Source organism: Ornithorhynchus anatinus, chromosome 5 (genome assembly GCF_004115215.2).
Source record: "Ornithorhynchus anatinus isolate Pmale09 chromosome 5, mOrnAna1.pri.v4, whole genome shotgun sequence".
Lineage (NCBI taxonomy): Eukaryota > Metazoa > Chordata > Mammalia > Monotremata > Ornithorhynchidae > Ornithorhynchus > Ornithorhynchus anatinus.
In genome coordinates this window covers 75,107,573-75,131,277 of record NC_041732.1, presented here as the reverse complement: position 1 = coordinate 75,131,277, position 23,705 = coordinate 75,107,573, and the positions used below count along the sequence as shown (strand labels likewise).

General features: G+C 54.0%; 1 protein-coding gene across 2 annotated transcripts in view; it reads left to right on the top strand.

The window, feature by feature from the left end:
- The window catches only part of TP73 (tumor protein p73), a 112,149-nt gene extending 91,039 nt beyond the window's left edge, over positions 1–21,110 (top strand). The window contains exons 5-14 of one of the 2 annotated variants that reach the window (XM_039912094.1): positions 369–484; positions 2,697–2,806; positions 4,754–4,896; positions 7,973–8,061; positions 9,528–9,691; positions 11,215–11,366; positions 12,631–12,769; positions 15,326–15,419; positions 18,466–18,733; positions 18,969–21,110. In XM_039912094.1, the coding sequence (XP_039768028.1) occupies positions 369–484; positions 2,697–2,806; positions 4,754–4,896; positions 7,973–8,061; positions 9,528–9,691; positions 11,215–11,366; positions 12,631–12,769; positions 15,326–15,419; positions 18,466–18,733; positions 18,969–19,177 (1,484 nt within the window). In that variant the 3' untranslated portion in view covers positions 19,178–21,110. Of the gene's footprint in view, positions 1–368; positions 485–2,696; positions 2,807–4,753; positions 4,897–7,972; positions 8,062–9,527; positions 9,692–11,214; positions 11,367–12,630; positions 12,770–15,325; positions 15,420–18,465 lie in introns of both variants that reach the window. The other variant, XM_039912095.1, reaches the window with a different exon arrangement.
- Positions 21,111–23,705: the final 2,595 nt, after the last annotated feature.

The window sequence follows — 23,705 nt, the reverse complement described above, 5'->3', positions numbered from 1 at the left end:
ACTCCATCCGTTAGGCCTGGTGGGACAGAAATCGGCCCCTCATTCCCAAAGCTGCAGGTCCCAGGCTGGACTCTTGGAAGTTTCTCATTTGCACAGGGTCTGGCTCTGATCCGTATACTCCAGAAGCTTCCGGACCCCACCCTGTCTCCATTTCTACCCCTCCTCTTTCCTCTCCCCATCCCTCGCTTTTCCCCCTCCCCCTCCCCGGGTCATCTGAGGTTGTCGCCCAGAGATAGTCATCTGACTGTACTTGGTCGGTCCCCATGGGTGACAGCCGGCCGAGAAGGGATCCGAGAGACCTCCAGGAAGAGGGGGAGAGGGAAGGGGAGAGGAAACCGCCCTACTCTGAATCTGCTTTCCGGTGGCAGGACAGTCCGCCCCCGCGAGCCACTTGATCCGCGTGGAAGGCAACAACCTCTCCCAGTACGTGGACGACCCCGTCACAGGGCGGCAGAGCGTCATGGTTCCCTACGAGCCGCCACAGGTACGGCCGCCCGGGACGGGGGCGTGGGGACCTTTTCGGAGCCCAGGCCACCCAGGCCACCGCAGGCACCTCTGGGCGGGATGCCTTCCTGGGGTGCCAGCCTCAGGGCCTCGGGGATGCTTCTCTGGGCTCTGGTGCCTCCTCTCTTCTTCAGTGCATGCTTGTGAGTGCGGGAGTGTGCGTGTGTGTGTGCACATGCGTGTGTGTGTGCATGCATGGGCATCCTGTCTCCCCCATGAGGCTACCAGTCCCTCGGGGACAGGGCCCAGTGTCTCCTCCTCCCTGGCTTCCCGAGGGCTGGGAGACAGGGGCAGCGTAAGTCATTCATGCAGTAGTATTTACCGAGCGCTTACTATGTGCAGAGCACTGTACTAAGTCAATCATCGGGCGATGCCAACCGCTTTCCCAGCAACTTATTGTCCGAGGCGTCCCGTTAGCCACCGTGCTCTGCGGCCCCTAACGTCACTGCCTGGGCCCCGGGGACCCTGCGGCTCCCCGTTTCCTCCTCCCTCTCGCCCCTCCCAGCCACGACTGGTCCCCCAGACCCTTCAAGGGGATCGGATGAGACCCCGAAAGTTCACCGTGGGCAGGAAATGTGTCTGTTATAGGGTTCCATTCTACTCCCCGAAGAGCTCTGCACACAGTAAGCGCTCAGTAAATACGATTGAATGAATGAACGCCTCTGGACCCAGCGAGCGCTCAGTAAATACGATTGAATGAATGAACGCTCTGCACACAGCGAGCGCTCAGTAAATACGACTGAATGAATGAACGTTCTGCACACAGTCAGCGCTCAATAAATACGATTAACTGACTGACCGACTGGCTGCCTTAGCTCTCCCCCTAGTGTGTTGTCGGGGAACTGCAGCTTGGGGAAGGGCGAGGAATTCTCCCGCTTTGCTCCCTCGGGGCCTTGCCCACCTAGACGATAATAATAATAATAATAATAATAATAATGTTGGTATTTACGTGCTTACTATGTGCAGAGCACTGTTCTGAGCGCCCGGGTAGATACAAGGTAATCAGGTGGTCCCTCGTGAGGCTCACGGTCTTCATCCCCATTTGACAGATGAGGCGCAGAGAAGCGAAGTGACTCGCCCACAGTCCCACAGCGGACAGGTGGCAGAGCCGGGAGTCGAACCCATGACCTCTGACTCCACTTTCCACTGAGCCGCGCTGCTTCTCTTAGCCACGCCGCTTCTCTTCCTCGATGGATCAATCGATCCATCAGTCAATCAGTGGTTTTTATTGGTCCCTTACTAAGCGCAGAGCGCTGTGCTAAGATCTTGGGACGGTACAATGCAACAGAATTAGTGGACTAGTTTCCTGCCCATGACGAGCTTACAGTCTAGATGGATGTCCCCAGAACCACAGGGGTCTGACAGAACGCTCACTGGCCCCGGGATTGACCCTTGCACACACACGTGCACATCCCATGTACCCAATGCACACACCCCGGCACACATTTGGAATTTGACCTCTGAAACGTTCTCCCTGGGATTTTTTTTTTTTAACCCAAAAAAACCCTGGGGCAGATCCAAGCTAATCAAGTTGGACACATTTCCTGTCCCACAGGGGGCTCCCAGTCTTAATCCCCATTTTACAGTTGAGGTAACTGAGGCACAGAGAAATGAAATGACTTGCCCAAGGTCACAAAGCAGACAAGCGGCAGAGCCAGGACTAGAACCCGGGTCCCGACTGCCAGGCCTGAGCTCAATCCAGTAGGCCACACTGCTTCTCAGTGCCAATTACAAACTGGATCGGCAACCAGGTCCCTCTCCATCCAAAGCCACTGTGGCTTAGTGGCAAGAGTACAGGCTTGGGAGTCAGAGATCATGGGTTCTAATCTCACCTCCGCCAGTTGTCTGCTGTGTGACCTTGGGCAAGCCACTTAACTTCTCTGTGCCTCAGTTACCTCATCTGTAAAATGGGGATTAAGACTGGGAGCCCCATGGGGGACAACCTGATTACCTTGTATCTACCACAGCACTTAGAACATAGTAAGGTCTTAACAGACAACATTATTATTATTATTTGGGAAAAAAGGAGCGGGTCTGAGAGAGTCGGTCCGATTCCAACCCAGCTGGAAAGGAACAGCCCCTTCTTCCAAGGGCCTTTCGGGCCCAGTGGTCCTCAATCCCCTCGGCTCTTTCCCCCGCCGCTGGGCCTGAATGCCTGTTCTGTTCTCTCTCTCTCCCCTTCCCGAAAGCAGGTGGGCACGGAGTACACCACCATCCTCTACAACTTCATGTGCAACAGCAGCTGCGTGGGAGGGATGAACCGGCGCCCCATCCTCATCATCATCACTCTGGAGACCAGAGAGTGAGTGTGTCTGACCCACGGGCTCCCCCAACCCCGCGCCCCGGGCCTGGACTCCAGGGGAGCTGGCAGGGGAGGGTGGAGGGACGGAGGGGGAGGTCTCCCAGCCTACCCCAGCTGACTCCAGATGCAGCTGTTCAGGATCCTAGAGGCTCTGGGAAGGGGGAGCCCAGGACGGAGACAGCATTCTGCTGGAGGCCAGGGTCCACTCAGCCCCACAGCCTCCTTTCCTTCATCCCGCTCCCGGCCATCCCCTGGAGTCTCCCTTGGGGAGTCTGTTCGGTAGTGTCCTGCATGGAGAGAGAAATCCTGACCCCTGGTGAGGATCATTCCTGGTGGGCCTTGACACTGGGATTCCCATGGGCTGAAGTGACGTTGGATTTCCTAAAGGTGGAGGCTCCTTAGGGGATGGATCCCCCACCCAAGGAGCTGGGGACTGGGGAGGGTGGGGAAGGCTGGCAGGGGCACGGTGTGGACCCCCAGGAGAGCCCAGTAGAATGGAGAGGGGTTTTGGCTGCAGCACTGACACCCCCCCAGGCTGAACCCTCCCTCCGGTCAATCAGGGGACAAGCAAGCTGCCAGAAACAGCACCTTTCACAAATGCATTCCACTTCAGATTAAGGGACCTGTTATTTAGTGTGTGAGCTCCATGTGGGGCAGGGACTGTTTCCAACATCATGATGATGTTGGTATTTGTTAAGCACTTACTATGTGCAGAGCACTGTTCTAAGCGCTGGAGTAGATACAGGGTAATCAGGTGGTCCCACGTGAAGCTCACAGTTAATCCCCATTTTACTGATGAGGGAACTGAGGCACAGAGAAGTTAAGTGACTTGCCCACAGTCGCACAGCTGGCAAGTGGCAACATGATGGTCCTATATCTATCCCAGAACTTACAGCAGTGCTGGGCACATAGTCAGCACTTAAAAAGCTGCACAATTATCATTATTTATTATTTTAGTAATCAGGGAAGCAGTGGCCCTGATTAGTATAGAAAGAGCACTGGCCTGGGAGTCAGAGGACCTGGGTTCTAATCCCAGCTCCACCACATGCCAGCTGTGTGACCCTAGGCAAGTCACTTAAACTTCTTTGTGACTCAGTTTCCTCAACTGTAAAATGGGGATTCAATACCTAGTCTCCCTCCTACTTGGACCATAGACCCCATGTGGGACAGAGACTGTGTCTAACTTCAGAAACCTGTATCTACCCCAGTGCTTAAAAAAGTGCTTATATGTAATAAGTACTTAAAATATTACTATTATTTTTACTGATGATAATATCGAGAGCCTCTTATATTTCTCCCAAATACACCACATTTGCAATCCCAGTAGTAGAGTACAGTGCTTTGCACATAGTAAGCGCTCAATAAATATGATTGAATGAATGTGGGAGAGGGAGTAGCTGGAAGTGAAACCTATGGTAAAATTAAAGGGCTACAGGGCAGCTTAAAGCTTGCCTGACTGGACTCAAGTTCAATTAAGAGTTGTATTTATTGAGCACCTAAGTGCAGAGTACTGTACTGGACACCTATTATGTACAGAAAACAGTCTTAGTCGTTTACTGTGAGCAGAATACAGTCCGGTAGGCTGCCCTTTGCAGAGCACTGAAATGGAACCCCGCCTCGGATCGAACACCTTACTGGATGCCTGCTATCTGCAGAGCACTGTGCTGATCGCCTGCTCCAGGCAGAACAGAGCAGAGACTTCTACGTAGTGCCTACTCAGGGCTGAGTATTCTACTGAACCTATACTGTGGCAGAGGATTGTGCTATAAGACATAGGCCTGCCCTCAGGAAGCTTACTCTTCCTTATGATTAGTCCATCGGGAGTGTAGCTTTGAAGCCTCTTTCTGGAGAACAGCAGAGAGGGGAGTCCCTGAATTTCTCATGTGTGGGGAAGGTGGTTCCAAGGCCCCACAGCTGATGGATCTCCGTTTGGGTTCTGCCCTTCAGTGGCCAGGTTCTGGGACGAAGGTCATTCGAAGGGCGAATCTGTGCCTGCCCCGGCAGAGACCGCAAAGCCGACGAGGACCATTACCGGGAGCAGCAGGCCCTGAACGAGAGCGCCGCGAAAAATGGCAACGCCAACAAGCGCAGTGAGTTCCGTCCTCTGGTGGCGGGAGGGGTCTGGGTTCCCTCCCCGGGTGCGTCGTGGGACTCCGGCTCGGAGGGACCTGTGACTGATTTTAGATGTGCCAGGCTTAGTGGACAGGGATCCTAAAGGGGCTGGGAGGGGGCAGACCTCGTAGAGCAAAAAGGCCAGAAAACCATCATCTGGGGCCGCTTCAGCCCTGACCGGAAACTCTCGGGTCTCGTGAGAGACGAGTGAGGTTGAGAGTCCAGCTGAGAGAACCATGAGAGCCACCTCCCGCTCCTCCCCCTCTGCCCCTCCATCCCCATTCCACTGGCACCCGTGGCTCTGGCCCCCTTCTGCCATCGAGCTGGGAAGGTGGAAGTAGAAGGTGCGGCAGAGATGGCCCGGGTACACTTGAGCACCCATCTAGTGCCATGTGTTCCTGTTGGGAACAGTACATTACCCAGCCAGGCAGTGCTCCGAGGGCAGGGCAAGGCCGGGCAAGGCAGGGCAGGGATCCCCCGGGGGAAATGGGTACTGGGGAGGAGCCCTTTGCATGAGGGCATGATTACTTTTTCTTTTGAGATTTCTTTCTGTGGATCAGATTTGAGCCCGGACTGGAACCCTGCAAACGCAAAAGCACAGGGGACAGTTTGTGTGTCTGCCCAGTGTGTGGGAGGACCCATCTGGGTGTGTGTCCAGTCTGTGTAGGTGCCCATCTGGGTGTGTCTGCCCAGTCGGTGTGTGTCCCCATCTGTGTGCGTGCCCAAGGAGTTCCACATCAGGTTTTTCAACCCTTTCTGCACCAGGAGGTAGACTTCCCCATCCTTAGCTGCCTCTTTGAAAAAGGACAACTGTGTTTGTGACCTTTTAATGCTTGGATTAATTTGGTCTTTCATTCGTTCATTCATTCATTCAGTCGTATTTATTAAGCACTTACTGTGTGCAGAGCACTGTACTAAGCACTTGGAAAGTACAATTCAGCAACAAAGAGAGACAGTCTTGTCCACAATGGGCTCACAGCCAAGATGGGCATTAGCCAAACCCATTGTGAGCTCCTCTCCCATTGGGGACTGTATTAAGCACTTGGAAGAGTATAACACAGTAGAATTGGTTGACGCTATCCTTGACCTAAAGAGTTTACCAACTAGTAGACCATGCTGTTTTTCTCTGTCCCTGTCTCTGTCTGCCTCTTTCTCTCCCTCTCTTTCTCTCTCTCTCTCTTTCTTTTTGCCTCTTGATCCGATACACTTATTGACAAGATATTCTGTGTACATACCAAGATCCCAAGATACTCTGTGTACATGAAGCACAGATAAATAGGCTAGAGAGTCTGAGAGAGAAACTAAGACGTGGAAACTAAATCAATCAGAAGTATTTATTGAGGCCTCACTGTGTGCAAAGAATCACTCAGTCGTATTTATTAAGCGCTTACTGTGTGCAGAGCACTGTACTAAGCGCTTGGGAGAGTGCAGTATAACAATAAACAGACACTTTCCCTGCCCACAGTGAGTTTACAGTCTAGAGTCCAGTTCAGAGCCCTGCACTAAGCACTTGGGAAAGTACAATACAACGGAGTTGGTGGATAATAATGTTGGTATTTGTTAAGCGCTTACTATGTGCAGAGCACTGTTCTAAGCGCTGGAGGAGATACCGGGTAATCAGGTTGTCCCACATGAGGCTCCCAGTCTTAATCCCCATTTTACAGATGAGGTAACTGAGGTACAGAGAAGTGAAGTGACTTGCCCACAGTCACACAGCTGACAAGTGGCAGAGCCGGAATTCGAACCAATGACCTCTGACTCCCAAGCCCCTGCTCTTTCCGCTGAGCCTCGGGATGAGATCCTGCTTATGGAGTTTTCAGTCTAGAGGGGGAATCGGACATTAAAATAGATGAGGATAAGGGAAAGAGTACAGTACAAGAATATTTACATAAGTACTCTGCGGTTGGAGTGAGTATCAAAGTGTCTAAGGGATACACGGCCAAGTATATAGTCAATGCAGAGGAGAAGGTGGAGAGGGAAAATGAAGGGTTTTGTCTGAGAAGTCCACATGGAGGAGATGTGATTTTAGAAGGATTTTGAAGGTGGGTAGAGCGGTAGATTGTCAGATATGAAGGGAGAGGGAGTCCCAGGGCCGAAAGCGAATGTTGGCATAGGTCTGGGGGCAGGATAGTTGAGATCGAGATGAGTAGGTTGGTATCAGAAGAGCAGAGGGGGTGGAAGGAGATGAGTGAGGTAAGTTAGGAGGGAAAGAGCTGATTGAGTGCCTTAAAGCCGCTGGTGAGGAGTTTTTTGTTTGATGTGGACATAGGTGAGCCACCCCTGCAGGATTTAACAATGCCAGCTGGCCATCTCTGCCTCTGGGATGCTTCCCCAACCTCTAGCTAGACTCCCGGGGAACCCAGATTCTTTCTGCAGTGACGTCGGTTGAGGCGAGACCGCCACACCCTTGTCAAGTAACCAAAAGGTCTCTATCTCTTGGCCAGAGGTGATCGCCAGGAACTGGCTTAATGTCCCCGGACTGCTGTTCTGGGCAGGTTCCTTACTTGTTCACTGCCTCTGCCTGTTTTCAAAGATGATCTGGAATTAGTCACGTAGTAGCCGTGTGGTCTAGTGGATAGAGCAAGGGCCTGGGAGTCAAAAGGACCTGAATTCTAATCCCAGTTCCTCCACTTGTCTGCTGTGTGACCTTGGCCAAGTTACTTCACTTCTCTGTGTCTCAGTTACCTCATCTGTAAAATGAGATTAAGACTGTGAACCACATGAGGGACAGGAACTGTGTCCAATCCGATTAGCTTGTATCTACTCCAGAGCTTAGAACAGTGCTCGACACATGGTGAGTGCTTAGCAGATATCATCATTATTGTTAGCATTAGGCTGGTCCGACTTCTAATCATCTGAATAATGGGTCTCTGTGCCTTACTCGTTCAATATGTTCCTTTCCCCCATTCCCACCCTCCACCGTATCTGCCACCCACGCCTGCGTATGGCCTTTTAATGATCAGACCTGAATCGGGTCCCAACCCTTCCCCTCCACCCCCCACCCCCACCCCCTTGCCCCATGGTTAACCCAGTCTTCCCCGTCTCCGTCCCCAGCATTCAAGCAGAGCCCCCCGGCCGTGCCAGCCCTGGGCACCACTGTGAAGAAGCGACGTCACGGAGACGAGGAGATGTACTATGTGCCCGTGAGTACAGGGCGGTGGGATCCGTGCACGTCGGGGTATCTAACCACTGGCCGAGAGGGTGCAAGCGTGAGCAGAGCCAGGCACTGCCCCTCCCCACGCCTCCGGGGTAAAGGGAGAGCACGGGCCCGGGACTCAGGAGGACTTGGGTTCTAAACCTAGTTCTGCCACTTGTCTGCTGTGTGACCTTGGGCAAGGCACTTCACTTTTCTGTACCTCATTGACCTCATCTTGAAAATGGGGATGAAGACTGCGAGCCCCAAATGGGAGAGAGACTGTGTCCAACCTGATTAACTCGTATCTACCTCAGTGCTTAGAACAGTGCCTGGCACATAGTAAGGGCTAAACGGGGAGAGGTGGGGAGGGTCTCTGTGGAGACCAGCTGGGAAGGCAGGCTGGGAATAGCCGGGAGGGACTGGAGCCAGAATCTAGGCTCTAACCTCCAGGCTTGGGTCGCCACCTCGGGCAGGTAAACCAGGGAGGGTGGGGACCGATGGAGTCAGGAAAGTCCAGGGAATGCGCTGACTGATCCTGGAGGGCTATGGGAGGGCTAAACCCCTGGCCCTGCCATGGGCTGGGTAGAAACCCACTAGTATTGGGGTCGGGGGGAGGGTGGCTCATTTCTTCTTTTTCCACTCCCTTCTGCCTCGCCCTGACTTGCTCTCTTTATTCACCCCTCGCCCTTCAGTCCCGCAGCACTTATGTACCTACCTGTAATTTCTTTATTTATATTCACTTCTGCCCTGCTCTAGATGGTTAAGCTAGTTGTGGACTGTGTCTGTTACATTGTTGTGTTGTACTTTTCCAAGCACTTAGTACAGTCTTCTGCGCACAGTAAGCACTCAGTAAATATGATTGATTAATTGATTGATCGGGTGGGTAAAAGGAAGGTCCGAGACAAGTCCCATGGTCCTCTAACACCTCCCTCATCCTAGAAGCCCTAGAAATTATAGATTTATAACTACAGACTATAACTAGATTTAACTGTAGACTATAACTATATAATTATATAGCTATATATAACTGTACATACTTTTTATATTTCACGTATAGTTATAGACTACAACGATAGACTATAACTGTAAACTATAAATCACAGTGCAAGCTCTTTGTGGACAGGGAATGTATCTCCCAACTTTGCTATATTGTACTTTCCCAAGTACTCAGCGCAGTATTCTGCACACAGGAAGCGCTCAATAAATACGATTCACTGATGGCTAGAAAGCAGAGTGCCCCAGGTCCGCGAGGAGAAGTTGGCCTGCTTTAGGCCAGGCGGGACCAAGCCATGAGGGCTTCCTCCTGTCCCCCACCCCCCATAACCAGTCAATCAGTCGATTGTGCTTATTGAGCGCTTACTGTGTGCAAAGCACTGTACTAAGCAGTTGGGAGAGTACAATATAACAGATAGATACTTTCCCTGTACCCACAGTGAGCCATTCTCTCTCTGTGTCTCTGTCTCTCTGCCCCAGGTGCGCGGACGGGAGAACTTTGAGATCCTCATGAAAATCAAAGAGAGCTTGGAGCTGGTGGAGCTCGTTCCCCAGCAGCTGGTCGACTCTTATCGTCAGCAACAGCAGCAGCAACAGCAGCAGCAACAGCAGCAACAGCAGCAACAGCAGCTCCTGCAGAGGCCGTGAGTGCCAGCGCCTTCCCGCCCCCTCCCTTCTTCCCGCTCTAGGCTTCATCCATGCCCCTGCCCTCACGTTTCCTCCCCTCTGACCGTTTTCCTGTCACCCTGCAAACCCCCAAGCCGGCGGGGCGGGGAGGCCAGACGATGCCCCCGGCCTCGGATCCGTCTCCCTTGTGTTTCTAGGGAGCGGCTCTGGTGGGACAGGACTTGGGGTCAATTGGGCAAATTGAGGGGGTGGGGATTATCCGTGGATTTCGATGATCCAGGCCGCCCTCACGGGAAGCAGATAAACGAGAGCTGACCCCCGGGAAATTAGGCAGTGGTCAGGGTTGGTGTGGCAAGGGCGGAGGGTCCCGAAAGCTCAGTTGAGGACCCACCCCTCCGGCCTTCTCCAGGGGGTGGGAAGGGGGGGTTCCCCAGACAGGGACCTGGCGATGTACCTCGCCTGCCTGGAGTCAAGGTGGACGTGGGGACTCACCAATCCATCAACCGATGGCACTTAAAGGTTTCTTACTGAAGGCTAAATGCCCTGGACTAGTCACTTGGAGAGGTAGCCATGAAGAGCAGAAGAGGGGTCTGGAGAAGCTCCTACCTCTTCCCTGTCCCCAACTGCCCCCCTCCTAGTAATAATAATAATTAATAATAATGTTGGTATTTGTTAAGCGCTTACTATGTGCAGAGCACTGTTCTAAGCGCTGGGGTAGATACAGGGTGATCAGGTTGTCCCATGTGGGGCTCACACTTTTAATCCCCATTTTACAGATGAGGTAACTGAGGCACAGAGAAGTTAATTGCGGTATTCGTTAAGGGCTTACTATGTGCCAAGCACTTTTCTAAGCGCGGGGTAGATATAATCAGGTTGTCCCACGAGGGGCTCACAGTCCTAGTCCCCATTTTACAGATGAGGTAACTGAGGCCCAGAGTAGTAAGTGGCTAGCCCCAGGTCACACAGCAGACAAATGGTGGAGTGGGGATTAGAACCCATGTCCTCTGACTCCCAAGCCCGTGCTCTATCCAATAGACCATGCTGCTTCTCCAACCTCTCAACTCCAGTCCAGAGTTCTGGCGAGGCATCACATCCCTAGAACCTCCTAGCTTTCGCCCTGCCTCCTGTCCCCGTGTCCTTCTATCTCATCCCCAATTCCGGCAACGTTCCCGGGCCCTACGCCCTACGCTCCCCATCTGCCCCAGGCACGAAGCCCTTCCTCTCAAGTTGCCCCCATTATGGGTCAGCTTCTCCCTGGCCTAGTCCCGGCATCACCCAGTAGCCCGTTCCTCCCCCTTGCACCCCTTTCATCCTTCATGGGGCCCAAGAACTCCCTGGGTTGGGTGGCAGCGGGGAAGGTGGTCTGCAAAGTAGCACGTGCGGTCAGTGTCATCCACCTGGTACCCCTGAACCAGCCCACCGGCGCCCTCGCCCCCATCATGGAGGGAGCGGGCAGGCAGGGGGTTTCTCGCTGGGGGCCGGGGCCATCCGGGATCTTCCCTCTGGCTGCTGGGACGACCGCTCCCCTGTTCCCGGACAGGAGCCACCTGCAGTCCCCCTCCTCGTACGGCCCGGTCCTGTCGCCGATGAACAAAGTCCACGGGGTCGTCAACAAGCTGCCCTCCGTCAACCAGCTGGTGGGGCAGCCCACGGCCCACAGCTCCGCCGCCGGGGCCAACCTGGGGCCTGTGGGTATGTTAACTCACGGGGGGTGGGGGGGAGGGGGCCGGGCACGGGGAGGGTGTAGCCCCCCACGGGGTCCCCGGGGCCCACACCGTCGGCGGGGAGGTCGGCAGGGCGGGGAGAGGCTCCAGGTGGCAGGGTAATCCCACTCCCGGGGCAGAGTCGTGTCAAGAGTGCCCTAACCATTATCCAAACCTCAGAGGGAACTTGGCGTCTTGGTGGCGATGGAGTATGGGCAGGGGTATCACCCATAGGCCCTTGGGTCCTTGGAGAGGTGGACGTGCCCTTGCCGTCACCCTTCTCAAGCCACATCACATGCCTCGATGGGGCCTGCACAAAACCTGGAGGGGTCTGGCCCCAAGGGTGGGAGGAAGGGAGAAACAGAGAGCTGGAGAGTTGCAGAGAGAATAGTCCGCCAGTCAATCGTATTTATTGAGCGCTTACTTTGTGCAGAGCACTGTAATAGTAATAATAATGATGACGATGGCATTTGTTAAGCACTTACTATGTGCAAAGCACTGTTCTAAGCACTGGGGAGGATACAAAGTCATCAGGTTGTCCCACATGGGGCTCACAGTCTTCATCCCCATTTTACAGTTGAGGGAACTGAGGCACAGAGAAATTAAGTGACTTGCCCAAAGTCACACAGCTGACAAGCGGCGGAGCTGGGATTTGAACCCATGACCTCTGAGTCCCCAGCCCGTGCTCTTTCCACTGAGCTATGCTGCTTCTCTAAAGTACTAAGCACTTGGGAGAATACAATATAACAGTATAACCGATACATTCCCTGTCCACACCAAGCTAACAGGCTAGAGGGGGAGAAGCCCGGGGGAAGGGCGGAGGAAGTAAGAGAGAAAGGGAAAAAAGATGGGAAGAAGAACCCACGGGGAGAGGAAGGAGGGAGGGAAGCGGTCATGGCTTCATCTGCTCAATCTCTTCAGACCCGACCTCGTTCGTTAGTGCTGAGAATGGGCCCCAAGGCACCCCTCTGGGGTCCGAGCCGCGCCGGCGGGGGCTGCATCCGCCAGCCATGGGAAGGGGCTTGGAGGTGGGAGCTGGGCTCGCTGGGTCAAGCCAGGTGATTGTTCCCTCCTTCCTGATCAGGGCAGCCTTCTTGGAGGAGGTGGGCTTGGAAAGGTGGGAAGGGAGTAGGGAATCCTTACAAAAGGGGGAAACGGCAGGGCTCGGCCCACCTCTCCTGAGCCTGGCAGAGAGCCCCCCTCCCCGCCTCACCTCACCCTCCAACAGCAGGATTGGCTCTCGCTGCCCTCAGGTCCCGGAATGCTGAACAGCCACGGCCACCCCATGCAGCCCAACGGGGAAATCAATGGCGGGCACGCGCCGCAGCCCATGGTCTCGGGATCCCACTGCACCCCACCGCCCCCGTACAACGCGGACCCCAGCCTCGTCAGGTAGACCGGCCCCCAGGGCTCTGGGTGTGTGTGTATATGAACGTGTGTATCTATGTGTGTGTTCACCTGTACCGCGTCCACGTACGGACGGGCGTGCATGTGTGCCCGTGCCCACATATGAACCCGAGTGTCGGTGTGTGGTGCCGTTTCCTCCCCCGGTGCTCGTTTCCGCATCCTCTGATTTCAGACCCGGCCCGTCGCCACTGGTAGATTGGTCACCGGTCCCATCTGAGAAACCACTGCTGACTGTTTCACAGAGACCCCTTTCCTCCCTCTGGCCCCCGGTCAGCTCCCCAGATGATCCTGGGACAGGCCTCTTCCCCTCACCACACTGCTCTCAGCCTCGGTCGGGTGTAGCGCCCTTCCCCCGGCCCCAAACTGGGCAAACGTACCAGAAGGCCCGTGGTCCCGGCTAAGGTGGCCACCGGTCCCCACTCTCAGGGCGCGTTCCTGTCCCACCCCTCCCCGCTGAGCCCTGGGACCCCGAGCAGACGTGGGAGCGGCCCGAGGCTGGCCAACGGCGGGGTTTTCCCTCCCAGCGGCCTTGGTGAAGGCCGGTTTGGGGAGAGGGAAGGCCCTCTTAGAAATCTAGCCGGGGTGTCCCCTTGTCCCAGGGAGGGACCCGCCCAAGCCCTCCCCAGCCTCTCTAACCAAAAAAGGCTCTAGAGGAGTGGAGACTTGAGAGACCCGAGCTCTAGTCTTAGCTCTGCCGGTGGCCTGCTGCGTGACCTTGGGCAAGTCATTTCTCCTCTCTGGGGATAAGGTAACCTGCCTCTTTCTACTTGTGTCCACTTTGTTTATCTTGTACCTGCCCTAGCACTTAGCATAGTAGTTGGCACATACGGAGCACTCAGTAGTATATTGAACAATTATTTATTACTGTAATTAATAGGCACCACTTGGATTCTAAAAAATCTGGGCCTGTTGAAAGTGCTGGCTCAGAGGTGACACTAGATGCCCCTCAAGCATTCTGGGGCTCGTGGTTCACGCCGTGGAGCCTGCACGCGTCGCTGACACGCGTGCTCCGAGCCCCGCTGCAAGCGTCTAGGGGTTTCAGGTTGACCGGGAGGTTGGGCCGGGCTCCCTGCAAGGGAACGATCCCAGGAAACCAACGGCCAGCGCTCACGCTTCCCCAAGTCCTAATGCAACTGCGCGCTCTTTTCGTCTTCACAACGTGCCTGGGGGGCAGGGGTTACTTCACCCTTTTGACAGATGAGGAAACGGAGGCCCAGAGATGTTAAGTGATTTGCCCAAAACCACACAGCAGGCCAGGGGCGGGACTAGCAGGTGGGTTTCCCAACTCCCAGTCCCATGCTCTTTCCAGCAGGCCGTACGTCACCTGGGATCACCATCTGGGGTTCCCCACCGTCCCCGCTAGACCAGGATGTGCTGCCAGCTTTCTCTGGGCAAATCTCGGCCTCGAGACCTCCTCCGGCCCTCGAGGACGGCTCCCTGTGTGTTGGTTTCGCCCACCCTGGGTGCCAGTCCAGTTGCAGATGGGTGGCGGGGCTCCAAGCCGACCCTCCGGTCAGGCAGCGGAGCGTGGCAGGCGTTCGGGGCTACAATTAAAAATAACAACTACACAGTTATTACTATTAAGCATTTACTATCTGCCGAACGCTGTACTAAGTGCTGGGATAGATAATCAGGTTGGACATAATCCCTGTCCCACAGGGGCTCACAGTCTAAGTAGGAAGGAGAACAGGGATTGAATTCCCATTTTACAAATGGGGAAACTGAGGGCCCGAGAAGTGGAGTGTCTTGCCCAAGGTCATCCAGCAGGCAAGTGGCGGAGCTGGTACTGGAAGCCGGGTCCTCTGATTCCCAGGCCTGGGATCTTTTCCCCGAGCCTCGCTGTTTCCCCCTACTGAGGTGGAGAAAGTCAGGGTGCCTCCAAACACAAGCCAACTTTAGTTCTGGTGATTAAAAAAGCCTAACAGAGGAAAAGCTAGACAGACCCAAACTGTCCACCCAAAGGAGCACTGATGGGAAGGCAGCCAGAAGAGAAAACTCCTCCAGTCGGTCTTTGGAGTGTAGGGTGTAGGGATGAACCATTTCTCTGCCCGGGAGCCCCAGGATCCCTCCACGGGCACAGAGAGGTAAACCCCCCCTCTGCCTGGTCTTAATGATAATGATAATAATAATAATAATGAACGATTCTGGTATTCGTTAAGGGCTTACTACGTGCCAGGCACTGTTCTAAGTACCGAGGTGCATATAAGCAAATCGGGTTGGAAACGGTCCCTCTCCTACGAGGGGCTCACAGTCTCAGTCCTCATATTACAGATGAGGAAACTGAGGCACAGAGAAGTGACTTGCCCAAGGTCACACAGCAGGCACGTGGGGGAGCCGGGATTAGAACCCATGACCTTCTGACTCCCAGGCCTGCGCTCTGTCCACTAGGCCATGCTGCTCTTGGAAACCCCACCATATGGACCCTCATCCCCCCGCTCCACCCAACCACCACCATCGGGGCCCAACCCCGGGGGAGGGGGAGAGCAGGGCCGGGGGCTGGAACGTCGTCACGCCACCTTACTTTCCAAATTCTCTCTGCAGTTTTTTAACAGGATTGGGCTGTCCAAACTGCATCGAGTATTTCACAACCCAAGGGTTGCAGAACATTTATCACCTGCAGAACCTAACTCTCGAGGTAAATGCTCCGGGCAGATCTCTCCCCGCCGCGGGGGCTCCTGCAGGTTCTAGACCTCAATCAAGCCATCCATCAATCAATGGTATTTACTGAGTGCTGACTGCGTGCAGAGCACCGTACTAAGCGTTTGGGAGAGGGAAGCACGACAGAATCGATAGTCACGTTCCCTGCCCAGAAGGAGTTTACGTTCTTGAGGGGACGCCGGGGCCTCAGAAACGCAAAAGGGGATTCCTCTGGTGAGGCCCTTTCCTTTTCTTTCCTGTTCGGAGGAAACGCCTTCCACTCTGCCCTTAACCCTTGTGACTTGCATCCACGTTTCTATTTCCCGCTGGCTGGGATTCAGAATTTTCAAGAAAAGTCTAAGATCTAGTCACCGTCGAGTCTGAGTCATCAGGGAAAAATGAACAATGAAATGAAGGCAATTTAAAAAAGCAGATCAGCTAAGAACGATGCTCAGATTTTGAAATATAAAAAAAGAAAGAAATGGAGGACACGTTAGAAATGTCTCTGGGGTTTCTGAGGCTGGAGGGGCCCGGCTGGTGGGCGGAGACCCATTTCAACCAGCCGTGCTGGGCCTCAGCCTAGGTTAAACTTCTCCTTAATGGACTGCACGAAGGCCGCGTCCAGGTGGGAGGTCACTCCTCTATTGGCCCCCGTTGGCCACTTTGGCTGGGTCCGGTCAGAGTTGAGGCCCGGGCTTTCAGGCTCCCTCGCCTTCCTGCCTCCCAGACAGAGCCCAGCATAAGGTGGTCTGCTTAAGCATCAGCTTCCATGCCCGGGCCAGGTTTGGGTTTCTGCTTGATTACCTGAGGCCAGAGAGGAAGGGTCACCATCAGTCTCCCCCTCCCCCTTTCCCTGTCCCCCAGCCTAGTCACGCTCTTCAATCAATCGATCAATCGTATTTACTGAGCACTTACTCTGGGTAAAGCACCATATTAAGTGCTTGAGAGAGTATAATAGATGTGATTTTCAATCGTTTTTATTGAGTGCTTACTGTGTGAAGAGCACTGAACTACACGCTTGGGAGAGTACAATATAACAATAAACGGACACATTCCTGCCCTCAACAAACTTAGGATCTAGAGGGGGAGACAGGCATTAAAATTAATACAAATAAAATAAAAAATAAAATAAAAATTGTAAATAAATTAATAGACTTGAAAGTGTTCCCTGCCCACAAGGTGCTTACAGTCTAAGGGGGATCTTAGACTTGGATGAATGTAGGAAATCTGGGTAAGGGACTCACTTCTGACTTGGGTAAGGACCAAGGGTTCCGGGACCACCTCCCTTCCCACCGTCCCCCAGGGAAATCTCAGCATCCCCAGCCGGTGCACAGCACAGAGCCCGACTCCCTCGCAAACCAGTTCTGGCCACGGTTCTGCCAAGGCCACGGCCCCAGAGAACCAATGTTGTGACGTCGGAGCGGTGGCCATTTGCTTAGATTAGTCTCCAGCGTTTTTAACAACTAACCCCCCTGCCTGGCCCCCAAGTGACATCACCTGTGTGCCTCGTAAGGCCCCCCCCCCACCAGGGCTCAGTCTGAACCCCCTGCCTGTCACTGAACCCCACCTAGAAAGGCTAATCTTTGTCTCCCCTAGTAAAATGCCTGTGGTTTCAAAATTTATGTGGGGAATGGGCTCCGTGGGGTGGGGCTGGGGCAGCTATGGAGGAAATGGGGAAGAGGGGAGGCAGGACCGGGGGCCTGACAGAGTCCACATAGCTGACCAGTGCCCCTTTCCTCCAGAGAGACACATCAATATTACAATATTGTCCCAGGTGAGACAGCCTCCCCCCAAACCCTGATAACCAGATTGGATCCTCAGACTCTCAGCCTCACTTTTTACCGGCATCCCATTGTGCTGGGTCCAGATGGATCAGTGCCGCCGGAAGACGCTCCCCAATTTCCCGCCAACATTCTCCGAACCTTTTGGGAGAACAGCGGTCACTGGGCCCCACACAGCCCATGAGCGCATCGGTTCCACCCAACCTTACTAGGGCCCCAAAGAGGCCGCTTCGGCTGGGCGCGGTCAAAGGTGAGGCCTGCGTTTTCAGGCTCCCTCTGCTCCCTGCCTCCCAGACACATCCCAGCACAAGGTGGACTGCTTCCACGTCAGCTGCCAAGCATGGGCCAGGCCCGGGCCTCTCCGCTTGATCGCCTGAGGCCAGAGAGGAAGGGTCACCATCGGCCTTCCCCTTCCCTTTTCCCGCTCAACACACTTGCACGCATGCACCTGCCAGGGAGAAGCAACGGCCCTCACTCAAACCCATTTCCCCAGAGAGACAGGGACTCATCCCTGCAGTTCAAACCAGCACATCCAGAGTTCCCTGGCTCAGGGATCGTGTTCTTGCAGAATTCTGCAGTAGGGAAAAAGTCCACGCCACGTGTCCAGGGTGGCAAGACGCGGCTGCCCCTTCTGACACCGCGTGGTGCTTTATCCGGACAGACACGTGTTTGGGAAGACAGTCCCTGATTCCACCATCAGGTTCTAGTCAGAGTGAGTAATCTCACATTCTTGGGGGGCAGAGCCACAACTGTTGCTGGTGCCATGGTCCTGAACTGCTCCCTTGGTCCTGAGCTTTTCCCTCCCCGTAGCTCCGGACCAGCATTCAGCTCGACCGTAGCCCTGGCTTGGTCTGCTCTTAAGAGGACGAGGCAGACTAGCTCGTAGAGGGCAGGGGTCTCTCCCAGCCCTCAAGTGGGTTAACCGTATTATTGAACGCTTACTGTATCCAGGGCACTGTACTAAGCACATGGGAGAAAACAATATAACAATATAAGAGACAAGTTCCCTGCCACCACAAGCTGACAGTCTAGAGGGGGAGGCAGACATCAATATAAATTACAGCTATGTACATAAGTGCTGTGGGCCTAGGAGGGGAAGGTGAATAAAAGAAGCAAGTCAGGGAGCTGCCACACAGAAAGCACTCGACAGACCATGGATCGATGGGTTGATCGATTAAGATTCAGACCAAGGAGCTGGGGGGCAGGGAGGAGGGAGACCTCTAGGAGTCCAACTGCCCAAACTGCCCCCCGTGGCTCTTGCAGGATCTTGGCGCCCTGAAGATCCCGGACCAGTACAGGATGGTCATCTGGAGGGGCCTCCAGGACCTGAAGCAGAGTCACGACTACGGGGCCCAGCAGCTGATCCGCTCCAGCAGCAATGCCTCCACCATCTCCATCGGTAGCTCGGGCGAGCTCCAGCGCCAGCGGGTCATGGAGGCCGTGCACTTCCGGGTGCGCCACACCATCACCATCCCCAACCGTGGCGGCGGGGCCGACGACTGGGCGGACTTTGGCTTTGACCTCCCCGACTGTAAGTCCCGCAAACAGTCCATCAAAGAGGAGTTCACAGAAGGCGAGATCAACTGAAGCTGGACACGGGGCCCGGAGGGGTGGCGGGGTGACGGGGTGGGGGAGGCCCAGCTGCCCGCTCCTGCTCCCCCCTGCCCCACAAGTCTTCGGGGAACACGGGCAAGGAAAACCCTGAGAAGCCTACAGCTTTGGGCCCCCGGTCATAGCTCTTTTCTTTTCTTCTTCTTTTGTTCAAGTGACTGGCAGCAGGAGCCGGAACTTGGCCCCGGGACTGCCCGGCGGCGGGGTCCCATCCCCCAGCGGGCCCTTGCTGAGCTGGGCGACTAGAGGCGGGCTGGGGGCAGAGGAGCAAGGCGGGCACAGAGTCACCCACCGCCGGAGGGAGGGAGGAACCAAGCCGTCCACAGACAGTCCCAACTTGCTGGAGAATCTACGCCCCGGTTAGTTCGGGGCCGGTTGGCCTTTTCCTGGGGAGATGTGTGTGCGGAGGGGCCTCCTCCTCAGGGAATAGAAAGGGACGCTGGGAGCAGGGGAGGGGGCCCCCCAAGTCCCTTCTCATCTCCACCTGTCTCCCGCCCCGCTTTCCGACCGCTCGGGGGTAGCCCCTTTGGGGAGGCCGGTGCCATCGGGTTCACAGGTGAAACCCTTCACGCTGCAACTCCTTAAGGGAATCCCACCGGCTCACAGGGCCCCTTGGAGAGAGGGATGGATGGACTGCCACAAAGTATTTCTCCATCTTCTGTTCCGTGCTATAGAGAAGGAAAATCATTTTGAAAGCTGGGATGGTGTCTGAACCGTGACGTTCGAGCCTCTGCGCGCTGTCCCGGAGGAAAGAAAAGTGCCGTACGCTCCCCGCCACAGGCTTTATGAGAAAGAGACGGGGTTTTTTTTGAAGTTCTTTTCCAAATTTATGATCACACCTCCTTGCCTCTCCAAAAAAGATGGCACCACAGAGCACCCCCTGCTATCAGTTTTCAGTGCCATTCAAACCTGTTTTCCCATCAAGGATGGGTGAGGAATTCCACTTCAATTCCCGGAGAAGGAGACTTTCATTAGGACCGGCTTTCCCAGTGGAAGAGTTACATTTTTGATGCTTAAAACCTGTCAGGCCCCTCGAGGAGGGTTTTATGGAACCCTCCCTGGGGCCTCACTGACAGTTACCGCTCCGTTCACCCACCTCGAGACGGACTGTGGCTTTCTTAAAGACTGTTAATAATTGTCAATATTTGATAAAAAGTGCTACATTTTTTACATTGCGGGGAGGGGGAGAAAAAAAATTCCAATCTGCCGTCTCAACTTTTCCTGAAAGGTCTGGCTCCATCCTCCCCGTTACCGGCCAACTTCTCAATTAAGCCTTCACCTGCTCTCGGAAACTTGGTGGCACAATAGAATTAACTTATCTGAACCTTATCCCCCTCCTTAGCTGAAGTCGATCGGCCCGTCTGTATATAGATAGCTAGTTTCCGTGCGGATGACAGAAAAAAAAAAAGGGGCATAAACATTTCCACGGTCTTTGTTCGGTTGGAAGATTTTCTTGGCTTCAAACAAAAAGGAAAAGTTTGAGAGATGGCCGGCGGTCAGGGCTGTGAGGCCGGGACGGGGGTGGTGAGGGAGGGGAGTCCCCCCTCAGCCGGCTACCTCCATCAACAGGGAAGACATAGGATGAGTAGTTCATGTCCTGGGTGCCCCCATCCCACCCCCAGCTAGCTCAAGGATGGGGTGCCGTGCCCCGCTCCCTCCCTCAAGGGAACCACTTTCCCCAGCTTCTGCGATGGTAACAGACTCCATCCCGGCAGCTAGGTTCAAGGGATGTTACATGCTGGATAAAGGAACTGATGGGCAAGTGAGTCTGGAGACCGGAAAAACTGCTTCCTTCTGGCGTAGCGGCCAGACTGAACTGCGCCCAGGGGCCTCCGCATTAAGGAGCCTTGTGGACCCCAGAGTCTCTCCAGATGGGAGGACCCAGTGGCCAACATCACCGCGGCAACGATATCCCCAAGCACTGAAACATCAGAGGGCGTTCTGTCCGCTTTCCAGTCAGTTCTGCTAGAAGTTGCATTTGCCTCACGCTTTGGAGGGAGCGTTCTTCCCACCCTTGCATCCGTCTAGTCAGAACTTGATGTGATGGTGGAGGAAACGGTTTTGCTCGTGTGCACGGTGGCAGGCAAGGTGGGAATACTGTAATACAAGCTTGCTGGAGCAAGGGAATCTTCAAGAAAACCAGTTACAGGTGAACTGAATCTTCTCATTGCCCCCCGAGGCTCAAAACAGGAATACTGAAGGCAGCTAGCAGGTCTACAGAGTCCAAGACTGAATTAGAACAGAAACATGTCATGTCTTGTTTGATCCATGTCAGGCAAGACTTCCTTTTCAGTCAATCATATTTACTGAGCCCTTACTGCGAGCAGAGGACTATACTAAGCGCTTGGGAGAGTCCAACATAACAACATAACATACATTCCCTGTCCACAGTGAGTTTACAGTCTAGAGGGTCACGCACAGACCCCTTGCCCGTCCTTTTTCGGGAACGAGCTTATTCTTTTCCTCTCTGTCCCTTGGTCAGTCATGGGACGTGCTCCCACTGAGGGTAGGATAGATCAGGTACTTAAAATCTACATGAAACTGACTGATGGATTGCCACTTGCTGATCAGGAAAACTCTGAACAAACAGAAACGTTGTCATTGGAACAGTCCATGTAACAGCTAGCTTGATTGTGAATGCTGTTTCTGGTATTTGTCGCCCCACAGCAATACAGAAGAGGCTTGATTTTTTATTTTTTCATAGGGGACAGGGAGGAGAAAGGGAAAGAGAAGAGGTTTAAGTTGAAGGACCCTTATTTTTAAGCAGATAGAAACATCCTCGTGTCAGATACCCTTAGAAATGGGGTTTCTTTCTGCCTCAAACCAAAATGTAGGTACTGCAAAAATGCCAACTGTTTTACTATATTTCAGACTCCGTGGGGGCCCTGAAAACTATCTCAATTAAAATGAATATAAAAATATTGGAATCGTTGGCTGGGAAAATTTGAGGGGGATCAACCAGAGCAGCACTGTCAGTCCATAATAATAATAGTTATTATGCTATTCGTTAAGGGCTTACTATGTGTCATGCACTGTTCTAAGCCCTGGGGGAGATACAAAGTAATCAGGTTGTCCCAAGTGGGGCTCTCAGTCTTAATCTCCATTGTACAGATGAGACAACTGAGGCACAGAAAAGTTAAGTGACTTGCCCAAAGTCACACAGCTGACAAGTGGCGGAGCCAGGGTTAAACCCCACAATCTGACTCCCAGACCCGTGCTCTTTCCACTAAGTCACGCTGCTTCTCTCCCTCGACGCCCTCCTCTCTAGGCAGTCCACTGCTCGGAGCGGACCCCAAGACCCTAGGAAAAATCACCAGCCTAGGGAGAAGGAATAGATCCTCCTCAGACTTGTTTTGAGAGGAAGGGAAGATCAGTGGCTAAGGATTGTCCAAGGCTGGAACAATTCAGTTCGCCCTTTCCCTCCTGGAGGTCAGCACTGTTCCTAAAGGCACAGACTAAGGAAACTGGCCTCTTACCAGCTGATTATCCTGTGTATACCCCACACTTAGCATGTGCAAGTGCTTAAGGAATTCCATTACTGGCTTAAAAAAAAAATATGTTCAGCAGCAGATTTGACTGGAGAGCACCCTATCCTTGCCCCAGGGTAGGGATGCTCGGTGTGCTTGGTACAGAGACCGTTCTTTCTCACCCCTGAGGAAGGTGGACACGTGTGAGGGGATTCTTCGCCCCCGACCTTGGGCGACCCTGGGTGTCTTCTCGTAAGAGAATCAGATCACGGGCAAAGCTACCTGGGCCCAGCCCTTCAGCCCCAGATTCCAACTGCAACCATGACCCCAGAGGTGTCTGGGGAAACTATGAGACCCTCTTCCACACCTGACTAGCAGTTGCAAACTGTTCATTCAGTTCTTCAGCTTACTCCCCCCAAGACACAAATCTCCAAATATCCCCCCAAAAGTGCTTTGTCAGCTCCCTTCTCTAGATCCCAGGGTCCCACCTCTAGGACCTGCCCATCGGGCTTCTACTGGGGCAGCAGGCTCTCAGTGATCATCAACTGATTTTTTGGAACTGCCCCGGCTCCTCACGCCTCTCACGGCCTGGAGAGGGCCGAGGGAGGGTGCAAATGAACAAACCAACTCAGGCAAGGTTCCCAACTGCAGGGAGAGAGGGATGCGTGCCTGTGGAAGAGAGTGGACTGATCCCACCCTACAGTTGGCATCACAAGTGTTTCCACTCAGCCCCCAGAGCATAATAATAGTTGTGGTATTTGTTAAACGCTTACTACACGTCATGCACCGTACTAAGCGCTGGGGTGATCCAAGCAAATCTGGTTGGGCACAGTCCTTGTCCCACGGGGGCTTACAGTCCCAATCCCCATTTTACCGATGAGGTAACCGAGGCCCAAAGAAGCGAAGCGACTTGCCCGGGGTCACACAGCAGGCACGTGGTGGAGCCGGGATTAGAACCAGGGTCCTTCTGACTCCCAGGCCTGTGCTCTACCCGCTGCATCGTGCTGCTTCAAGCGGGCGTTTTCAATTTCCAGGAGCTCCTCTGTCTTTCTCACAGTTGATCTATGACCAAGCCCGGAAATCTCACCTCCGGAGCGGGGTGGATCTGGGTCGGAACTGACCTATCTGACTCCGAGAGGCAGCACTCTGCTCCTCGCCTCAACCAGACTCTCCGCTCCCATCACCAGCCGCCTCCTCCCGGAACAGCAGGATTTCTTAATCCCCTTTCCTTTGCCGGTCTTCCTACATGCCTCCTGCGCCACCTCTTGCCGGAAGGATTTCCCTTGGATTTAGGAAGTCAGCTTTCCGTCATCCGACCATCAGGAATTTAGCTCAGACTGGCACCATGCCAAATGTTGGATTAGAAAATTCTTCAGTGTTGCTGCCCGAGGACATTGCGCTTCTATATTAGTAGCAGATTAAAGC